The following is an 11,007-nucleotide window of genomic DNA, read 5'->3' on the forward strand; positions in this document are numbered from 1 at the left end:
GTTAAATACTTATGTTAAATATATTAAAGAATTATGTAGAGGTAATTACTGTAAGCAGCACCTTAAATCCCCACAGGATTCAGATCTATTGAGTGAACATTTTTCGTACAGCAAAATGATCCCAGATCTATTTCTCAGTAATCTCTCGTGGACAGATTACAGAAACATAAACGGTAGGAGCATCTGACCAAATTACGCAATATTTTAGTTCTGGGATTAATTTCCCAGTGACTAGTAAACGGTGCCAAATCTAAAGTTGAAAGTAGGCCTACAGTTCTCAGACCCAGGTTAAGCCTACACCTGGATGGAAAAGCATGCTCATGTTTTTTAGTCCAGGACTAAATGTAATATGTGTTGGGTGGAAACTGGTCCCTTAGTACTAGATCCCATGTCATAATGGTATCATAATCAGTAGGCTGGTTATTAGGGCCGCCTTTGATCTGTTACTGCATGTGCGATTCTAACACTGCAGTGACTTATCCAAACAGATTGGAAATTGGTCTGCCTTTGAGGGGGCTGGTTGGGCTGGTCTCCCCCCTTTCTCCCTCCTCCACTCCCTCCCCCGTCCCTCTGAAGGAGGTGCTGTGGATGATCTGGGTCTTATGGCGTCCCCGGTGGAGCCGTGCGTTGATCCGACTCAGAGATGACTTCCTCTGAACAGCCTTGCTCCTTCCTGCCCCCCCTCCCCTCAACTCCCCCCCCTCCCCTGATCCGTTCAGCAGCCTCAGTGGGTTCAGGTTGGACTGGAGAACTCTGGGTAATCTCCACCGCCCTTGTGCCCCACTGTCTGCGTTCTCCGTGTCTGATTCTCCTCCTCCTACAGGGCTGGTCCCACCCCCTGGCTCCAGGGCTGCAGTAGAGGGGGCTCCAGGGGGAAGGTACTGGCCAGCTCTCCTCCCGCTGTAGTCTCTGGCCTCTGGGTCTACAGACCACTGGTCTACCAGCACATGCACCACCTGACAATCACAGCACAGAAAACTTGATTTAAACCACCTAACAAGTACGCCACAGAAAACAATATCAGTGGACAGGGCAGGGCAGGGTGGAGGGCAGGGCAGGAGTAGAGCACCTACCTGTGTGTGTCCATGCATAGCAGCCAGGTGAAGGGGAGTGTACCCAGCACTAGAGCGTACATTAACATCCACAGGGACATTGTTCTGCTTGGCATGCTCCAGTAGCTGTGTCAACAGCTCCTCGTTGCCCTGCTTGGCAGCCCAGTGGAGGCAGGAGAAGCCCGTCACAAAGTCCCTCTTGGTCAGCAGGCTGGGGTCCAGGATTAGCAGCGGATACAGACTGTCCCACTGGCCGTCCGAGGCACACAGCATCCACTCGTGCTCCAGGGGGTCCAAGGCCACTGAGACACAGTCCCCGTCTGCAGACGACAGGAGAGAGGTGGAGTCACCGTCGCTCCTGACAGAGTCTCTGAGACGAGAGCCGCGGTTGATCAGAGACCGACGTACCTGGAGACAGGCAAAGACAGAAAGGAACAATTAGTAGGCTACAGCTCAGAAATGGCAGCCTAAACAACCTTAGACCAGAACCAGTGTTGAAAATCTGTACATACAATAGAATAAAATAAAAGTGTGAGTAGTCTACCTGTGGGGAACTGCTCATCATCAGCTCTATGAAGTTCCTGCGGCTGCTTTTGGGGGTGTTCCAGTCTCCATCCAGTCCCTCCCACCCACCGTCCTCTGACAGAGCGCTGGTCAGCAGAGCCTTCTGGGAGCCCCGGGAGGTCCTCCTACTTCCCCTCACCTGCACCTGTCCAGCCAAAACACTTGAGTCTGTCCCCAGTGCTGGAGCTGACTCTCTCCTCCTCCTGTCTCTTAGCTTCACCTCTCCACCTGAGAAGGTATCATCACTAACTTCTCTAAGCTTCACTTCTGTGACTCCAACTGAGGTAACATTACTAACTTTACCTTCCTCTAGGCAGCATGGATGATGAAGATTACCGTTTGATTCCATGTCATTATCAAGCCAAGATAGGGCGTCGGGTGCATTTGAGTCTTTTTCAGGTGAATCACATTTATCACTAGAATGTCCGTTTCCATCTCGGCTGACATTGCTGCTCCCATCCCGTTCTCCAGATTCAGATAGTGGGCGGTCCCTACCACACACCCTGTTGCCGTTACTCTCTCCATCGTTGCCAGGTTCTGTGTGCTTCACGGACCTTGTGCTGTTTTCCTTCAAACACACGAATTTCACTCCATCCTCCAGTTTTATGAAAGCAACGCTGTCAACGTGAAGGTTCAACCTTTCATTGAACAGTGTTTTCTTTGACGCATCACTTTTCCACACGGATTCAAAATGATCAATCAGGTCCATATGTCTGACCAACCCTCCTCTCTCCGTTAGGAACTCCAGGACGGCTTGTTCTGTGCATTCGGTCGCCATTTGGAATAAATTGTGGAAATAGCCAACACAATAATAACGATTTAAAATGTTTCTTTCCCACGTTGCATCGTTTCATCCGTGCATCACTGACAGGTCTCTGAAGTACGCCGATAACAGCATATTCATTATCACCATCATCCTAATCCCTACTCTCCGATTCTCTCCTCCAAGAGACAAACCGTGTGTGACAGACAGGGGTCGCAGTAGCATCAAAACATCATCCCCTCCCATAGCAACGTAATTAGAGATCAGTGAAACTGGCATACTTGTTTGGCCATTTTGGATCCAAAGTTCTGTTTGAAATTAACAGGGGTTCCATCCCTGATAGAGCCACCATGGTAGCTGTGGAAGGTTTTCATTTGGATGATACCATTGTGTTTAAAGAAGGGGTTACCAATCATTTATGTAAGTGCAACGTTATCTACAATCATACAAACCGCTGCTGTTCACAAAGAAAGTGAAAAATTCCCGAAATGAAGCCTAAAATTGCGTTATATTTATGTGAATTGCAGAGTAAAAAAAAAAAAAAGGGTTTCAACAAGGGTTCTTCTAAGATCCTCAAAGTTCCTTGAGAACAGTCCTAGCATGCTTGCTATTATGAAAATCGAATTCTTGCTTGCGCCGTGCCTAAGAACAGCCCTTAGCGGTGAGATATTGGCCATATAGTCAATTCAATTCAAGGGGCTTTATTGGCATGGGAAACATGTGTTAACATTGCCAAAGCAAGTGGGGTAGATAATATACTAAAGTGAAATAAACAATCAAAATTAACAGTAAACATTACACATACAGAAGTTTCAAAACAATAAAGACATTACAAATGTCATATTACGTATATAAACATATATCACAAACCCCAGAGGAGCCTTATTGCTATTATAAACTGGTTACCAACGTAATTAGAGCAGTAAAACCAAATGTTTTGTGGTCTGATATACCATGGCTTTCAGCCAATCAGAATTCAGGGCTCAAACCACCCAGTTTATAAAGGGAAATAATAACTATAACTATAACTAACTAATAACTATGTAATGTAGCTAGAACAAACATGCTTCTCCGACAAGGAATAATTTCTTCTATATTAATTTGGCATTTCTGTTGGCATTTCTATCTGCAACGTTTGGCAAATGAACGTGGCCCTGGCCATTGTCCTCATGGAAATATTTGTGGTTGCAGTGTAGTACTGAGACACTAGAGGGCGCGAAACAACTGCTTTAAACTATAGAGAGAAACTGCCATGCACTGCCATGCACTATGATACATTTCTCGTTCCAAAGTATTTCTCATCCTCATTATATAATTTATATATTAAATAACGACCAATAGAACACTCAGAATATCAACAAAGAAATCTAGATATTTTCATCAATCTCTCAAGAATGTATGCTATGTTCAGCTATGTTTCTAGTGGTCTGTAGACTATTTAAAGGGTGTTTACTGCCCTACTGAGATGATCTATGATCTTCAGTGTTCTCTTCATGAAGCTCTATGCTCTTCTCACCTTCTCCTGACACCCTGCTGTGCTGCCTGGCTGACTGCCACACACACAGATCTGGAATGTGGCCAGTTGATGCTGTGGAATCTACATAAATACAGTATCTGCAGCAGCTGAGCTGTGCGTGTTTGTTTGTATATAGAGGTTTTAGGCTTGGTGAGGGACTGAACGAGATCAAACCTATCTTGTGCCGGACCAGGGGTGTTTGTGTGTGTGTGCGTGGAAACAGTGGATGAAGCATGTGCATGGGTAGTGGGTTGGAGTGGGTAGTGGGCTGGGTTGACCTTGTTGAGGAGGATGGGATATCTGGGTTGGGGTGACCTGTATCCTGAATAGAAACACACCAACACAGAACCTGGCATGCAAAAGTGCTGTTGGCATCAGAGAAGGGTTGACTAGAATGGTGATCAGTGTCCTTACAGCCCAGTTTCCTAAACACACACACCTCTAAACCCTGTGATGACACACACACAGTGTCACACACACACCTCTCTACCCTGTGATGACACATACACACAGTGTCACACACACACCTCTCTACCCTGTGATGACACACACACACACACACACGCACACGCACACGCACACGCACACACACACACACACACCTCTCTACCCTGTGATGACACATACACACAGTGTCACACACACACCTCTCTACCCTGTGATGACACACACACGCACACGCACACGCACACGCACACACCTCTACCCTATGATGACACACACACACACAGTGTCAAACACACACACACCTCTCTACCCTGTGATGACACACACACACACACCTCTCTACCCTGTGATGACACACACACACAGTGTCAGACACACACACACCTCTCTACCCTGTGATGACACACACAGTGTCAAACACACACACACCTCTCTACCCTGTGATGACACACACACACACACACACACACACAGTGTCACACACACACACACCTCTCTACCCTGTGATGACACACACACACACACACACACACACCTCTCCACCTATATAGCATGTGTGTCAGCCAGGCCTTAGCTTCACTCTAAATGCAAATAGGTGTGAGGTGATTATTCCTGACAGCCTTGCTGTCACCCACCTCCACAGGGACAGAGAGAGGGAGGAAGGAAGTGATGAAGAGGAGGGAGGGGAGGCAGTAGTGAGATAGCATGTTTGTCAACAGGCACGAGGCGAGACAGGTTGTATTAAAACAAAGGCATTTATTGCAAAAATGCACTTGACATGAAAAACCAACCAAACCACGAGGTCATCATTACGAGACAATGTTTAATGATCACATGATCACATGGTAGAACGCTGGTCACAAGCGGAGGGCAACTCTGGCACCCACGAAATATAAATAATCTGGACAATATACAGTATGAGTCAAAAGTTTGGACACCGCTACTCATTCAAGGGTTTTCCTTTATTTTTTTTACCATTTTATACATTGTATAATAATAGTGAAGACATCAAAACTAAGAAATAACACATATGGAATCATGTAGTAACCATAAAAGTGTTAAACAAATCAAAATATATGTTATATTTTACATTCTTCAGAGTAGCCACCCTTTGCCTTGATGACAGCTTTGCACACTCATAGCATTCTCTCAACCAGAATCATGTCACCTGGAATGCATTTCAATTAACAGGTGTGCCTTGTTAAAAGATAATTTGTGGAAATGTTTTCCTTCTTAATGCATTTAGTTGTGACAAGATAGGGGGTGGTATACAGAAAATAGCCCAATTTGGTAAAATACCAAGTCTATATTATGGCAAGAACAGCTAAGATAAGCAAAGATAAACAATAGGCAATCAATACTTTTAAGACATGGTCAGTTCATTTGGAAACATTTCAAGAACGTTGAAAGTTTCTTCAAGTGTAGTTTCAGAAACCGTCAAGAGCCATGATGAAACTGTCTCTCATGAGGACCGCCACAGGAAAGGACCCAGAGTTACCTCTGCTATGATGAGGACCACCACAGGAAAGGACCCAGAGTTACCTCTGCTATGATGAGGACCGCCACAGGAAAGGAAGACCCAGAGTCACCTCTGCTATGATGAAACTGTCTCTCATGAGGACCGCCACAGGAAAGGAAGACCCAGAGTCACCTCTGCTATGATGAAACTGTCTCTCATGAGGACCGCCACAGGAAATGAAGACCCTGAGTCACCTCTGCTATGATGAAACTGTCTCTCATGAGGACCGCCACAGGAAAGGAACACCCAGAGTTACCTCTGCTATGATGAAACTGTCTCTCATGAGGACCACCACAGGAAAGGAAGACCCAGAGTCACCTCTGCTATGATGAAACTGTCTCTCATGAGGACCGCCACAGGAAAGGAAGACCCAGAGTCACCTCTGCTATGATGAAACTGTCTCTCATGAGGACCGCCACAGGAAAGGAAGACCCAGAGTCACCTCTGCCATGATGAAACTGTCTCTCATGAGGACCGCCACAGGAAAGGACCCAGAGTTACCTCTGCTATGATGAGGACCACCACAGGAAAGGAAGACCCAGAGTCACCTCTGCTATGATGAAACTGTCTCTCATGAGGACCGCCACAGGAAAGGACCCAGAGTTACCTCTGCTATGATGAGGACCACCACAGGAAAGGACCCAGAGTTACCTCTGCTATGATGAGGACCGCCACAGGAAAGGAAGACCCAGAGTCACCTCTGCTATGATGAAACTGTCTCTCATGAGGACCGCCACAGGAAAGGAAGACCCAGAGTCACCTCTGCTATGATGAAACTGTCTCTCATGAGGACCGCCACAGGAAAGACCCAGAGTCACCTCTGCTATGATGAAACTGTCTCTCATGAGGACCGCCACAGGAAAGGAAGACCCAGAGTCACCTCTGCTATGATGAAACTGTCTCTCATGAGGACCGCCACAGGAAAGACCCAGAGTCACCTCTGCTATGATGAAACTGTCTCTCATGAGGACCGCCACAGGAAAGGAAGACCCAGAGTCACCTCTGCTATGATGAAACTGTCTCTCATGAGGACCGCCACAGGAAAGACCCAGAGTCACCTCTGCTATGATGAAACTGTCTCTCATGAGGACCGCCACAGGAAAGGAAGACCCAGAGTCACCTCTGCTATGATGAAACTGTCTCTCATGAGGACCGCAACAGGAAAGGAAGACCCAGAGTCACCTCTGCTATGATGAAACTGTCTCTCATGAGGACCGCCACAGGAAAGGACCCAGAGTCACCTCTGCTATGATGAAACTGTCTCTCATGAGGACCGCCACAGGAAAGGAAGACCCAGAGTCACCTCTGCTATGATGAAACTGTCTCTCATGAGGACCGCCACAGGAAAGGAAGACCCAGAGTCACCTCTGCTATGATGAAACTGTCTCTCATGAGGACCGCCACAGGAAAGGAAGACCCAGAGTCACCTCTGCCATGATGAAACTGTCTCTCATGAGGACCGCCACAGGAAAGGACCCAGAGTTACCTCTGCTATGATGAGGACCACCACAGGAAAGGACCCAGAGTCACCTCTGCTATGATGAAACTGTCTCTCATGAGGACCGCCACAGGAAAGGACCCAGAGTTACCTCTGCTATGATGAGGACCACCACAGGAAAGGACCCAGAGTTACCTCTGCTATGATGAGGACCGCCACAGGAAAGGAAGACCCAAAGGACCCAGAGTCACCTCTGCTATGATGAAACTGTCTCTCATGAGGACCGCCACAGGAAAGGACCCAGAGTTACCTCTGCTATGATGAGGACCACCACAGGAAAGGACCCAGAGTTACCTCTGCTATGATGAGGACCACCACAGGAAAGGACCCAGAGTTACCTCTGCTATGATGAGGACCACCACAGGAAAGGACCCAGAGTTACCTCTGCTATGATGAGGACCGCCACAGGAAAGGAAGACCCAGAGTCACCTCTGCTATGATGAAACTGTCTCTCATGAGGACCGCCACAGGAAAGGAAGACCCAGAGTTACCTCTGCTATGAAGAAACTGTCTCTCATGAAGACCACCACAGGAAAGGACCCAGAGTTACCTTTGCTATGATGAGGACCACCACAGGTAAGGACCCAGAGTTACCTCTGCTATGATGAGGACCACCACAGGAAAGGACCCAGAGTCACCTCTGCTATGATGAAACTGTCTCTCATGAGGACCGCCACAGGAAAGCAAGACCCAGAGTTACCTCTGCTATGATGAAACTGTCTCTCATGAGGACCGCCACAGGAAAGGAAGACCCAGAGTCACCTCTGCTATGATGAAACTGTCTCTCATGAGGACCGCCACAGGAAAGCAAGACCCAGAGTTACCTCTGCTATGATGAAACTGTCTCTCATGAGGACCGCCACAGGAAAGAACCCAGAGTTACCTCTGCTATGATGAAACTGTCTCTCATGAGGACCGCCACAGGAAAGGACCCAGAGTTACCTCTGCTATGATGAAACTGTCTCTCATGAGGACCGCTACAGGAAAGGAAGACCCAGAGTTACCTCTGCTATGATGAAACTGTCTCTCATGAGGACCGCCACAGGAAAGGAAGACCCAGAGTCACCTCTGCTATGATGAAACTGTCTCTCATGAGGACCGCCACAGGAAAGGAAGACCCAGAGTCACCTCTGCTATGATGAAACTGTCTCTCATGAGGACCGCCACAGGAAAGGAAGACCCAGAGTCACCTCTGCTATGATGAAACTGTCTCTCATGAGGACCGCCACAGGAAAGGAAGACCCAGAGTCACCTCTGCTATGATGAAACTGTCTCTCATGAGGACCGCCACAGGAAAGGAAGACCCAGAGTCACCTCTGCTATGATGAAACTGTCTCTCATGAGGACCGCCACAGGAAAGGAAGACCCAGAGTCACCTCTGCTATGATGAAACTGTCTCTCATGAGGACCGCCACAGGAAAGGAACACCCAGAGTTACCTCTGCTATGATGAAACTGTCTGTCATGAGGACCTCCACAAGAAAGGAAGACCCAGAGTTACCTCTGCTATGATGAAACTGTCTCTCATGAGGACCGCCACAGGAAAGGAACACCCAGAGTCACCTCTGCTATGATGAAACTGTCTCTCATGAGGACCGCCACAGGAAAGGAAGACCCAGAGTTACCTCTGCTATGATGAAACTGTCTCTCATGAGGACCGCCACAGGAAAGGAACACCCAGAGTCACCTCTGCTATGATGAAACTGTCTCTCATGAGGACCGCCACAGGAAAGGAAGACCCAGAGTCACCTCTGCTATGATGAAACTGTCTCTCATGAGGCCCGCCACAGGAAAGGAACACCCAGAGTCACCTCTGCTATGATGAAACTGTCTCTCATGAGGACCGCCACAGGAAAGGAAGACCCAGAGTCACCTCTGCTATGATGAAACTGTCTCATGAGGACCGCCACAGGAAAGGAAGACCCAGAGTCACCTCTGCTATGATGAAACTGTCTCTCATGAGGACCGCCACAGGAAAGGAAGACCCAGAGTCACCTCTGCTATGATGAAACTGTCTCTCATGAGGACCGCCACAGGAAAGGAAGACCCAGAGTCACCTCTGCTATGATGAAACTGTCTCTCATGAGGACCGCCACAGGAAAGGAACACCCAGAGTCACCTCTGCTATGATGAAACTGTCTCTCATGAGGACCGCCACAGGAAAGGAACACCCAGAGTCACCTCTGCTATGATGAAACTGTCTCTCATGAGGACCGCCACAGGAAAGGAACACCCAGAGTCACCTCTGCTATGATGAAACTGTCTCTCATGAGGACCGCCACAGGAAAGGAACACCCAGAGTCACCTCTGCTATGATGAAACTGTCTCTCATGAGGACCGCCACAGGAAAGGAAGACCCAGAGTCACCTCTGCTATGATGAAACTGTCTCTCATGAGGACCGCCACAGGAAAGGAAGACCCAGAGTCACCTCTGCTATGATGAAACTGTCTCTCATGAGGACCGCCACAGGAAAGGAAGACCCAGAGTCACCTCTGCTATGATGAAACTGTCTCTCATGAGGACCGCCACAGGAAAGGAACACCCAGAGTCACCTCTGCTATGATGAAACTGTCTCTCATGAGGACCGCCACAGGAAAGGAACACCCAGAGTCACCTCTGCTATGATGAAACTGTCTCTCATGAGGACCGCCACAGGAAAGGAACACCCAGAGTCACCTCTGCTATGATGAAACTGTCTCTCATGAGGACCGCCACAGGAAAGGAACACCCAGAGTCACCTCTGCTATGATGAAACTGTCTCTCATGAGGACCGCCACAGGAAAGGAAGACCCTGAGTCACCTCTGCTATGATGAAACTGTCTCTCATGAGGACCGCCACAGGAAAGGAACACCCAGAGTCACCTCTGCTATGATGAAACTGTCTCTCATGAGGACCGCCACAGGAAAGGAACACCCAGAGTCACCTCTGCTATGATGAAACTGTCTCTCATGAGGACCGCCACAGGAAAGGAAGACCCAGAGTCACCTCTGCTATGATGAAACTGTCTCTCATGAGGACCGCCACAGGAAAGGAAGACCCAGAGTCACCTCTGCTATGATGAAACTGTCTCTCATGAGGACCGCCACAGGAAAGGAAGACCCAAAGTTACCTCTGCTGCAAAGGATAAGTTCATTAGAGTTACTAGCCTCAGAAATTGCAGCCCAAATAAATGCTTCACAGAGTTCAAGTAACAGACACATCTCAACATCAACTGTTCAGTGGAGACTGCTGATCTCCACATGTGTGGTTCCCACCATGAAGCATGGAGGTGGTGTGATGGGGGTGCTTTGCTGGTGACACTGTTGGTGATTTATTTAGAATTGAAGGCACACTCAACCAGCATGGCTACCACAGCATTTTGCAGCGATACGCCACCCCATCTGTTTTGTGCTTAGTGGGACTATCGTTTGTTTTTCAACAGGAAAATGACCCAAAACACACCTCTAGGCTGTGTAAGGGCTATTTTACCAAGAAGGAGAGTGATGGAGTGCTGCATCAGATGACCTTGCCTCCACAATCACCCGACCTCAACCCAATTGAGATGGTTTGGGCGAGATGGACCTCAAAGTGAAGGAAAACAAACCAACAAGTGCTCAGCAACAAGTGGGAACTCCTTCAAGACTGTTGGAAAAGCATTCCAGTTGAAG

General features: G+C 48.0%; 1 protein-coding gene across 1 annotated transcript; it reads right to left on the bottom strand.

Annotated features, from left to right (window-relative positions):
* LOC139406088 (ankyrin repeat domain-containing protein SOWAHC-like) lies at positions 1-2,533 on the bottom strand. Its single transcript, XM_071148555.1, has 3 exons — positions 1,597-2,533; positions 1,074-1,460; positions 1-956 (listed from the first exon to the last, which is right to left on the bottom strand). The coding sequence occupies exons 1-3, from the start codon at positions 2,392-2,394 to the stop codon at positions 477-479; spliced, it is 1,665 nt and encodes a 554-aa protein (XP_071004656.1). The 5' UTR covers positions 2,395-2,533; the 3' UTR covers positions 1-476.
* Positions 2,534-11,007: the final 8,474 nt, after the last annotated feature.

Source organism: Oncorhynchus clarkii, chromosome 3, assembly GCF_045791955.1.
Source record: "Oncorhynchus clarkii lewisi isolate Uvic-CL-2024 chromosome 3, UVic_Ocla_1.0, whole genome shotgun sequence".
In the NCBI taxonomy this organism is placed as follows: Eukaryota; Metazoa; Chordata; class Actinopteri; order Salmoniformes; family Salmonidae; genus Oncorhynchus; species Oncorhynchus clarkii.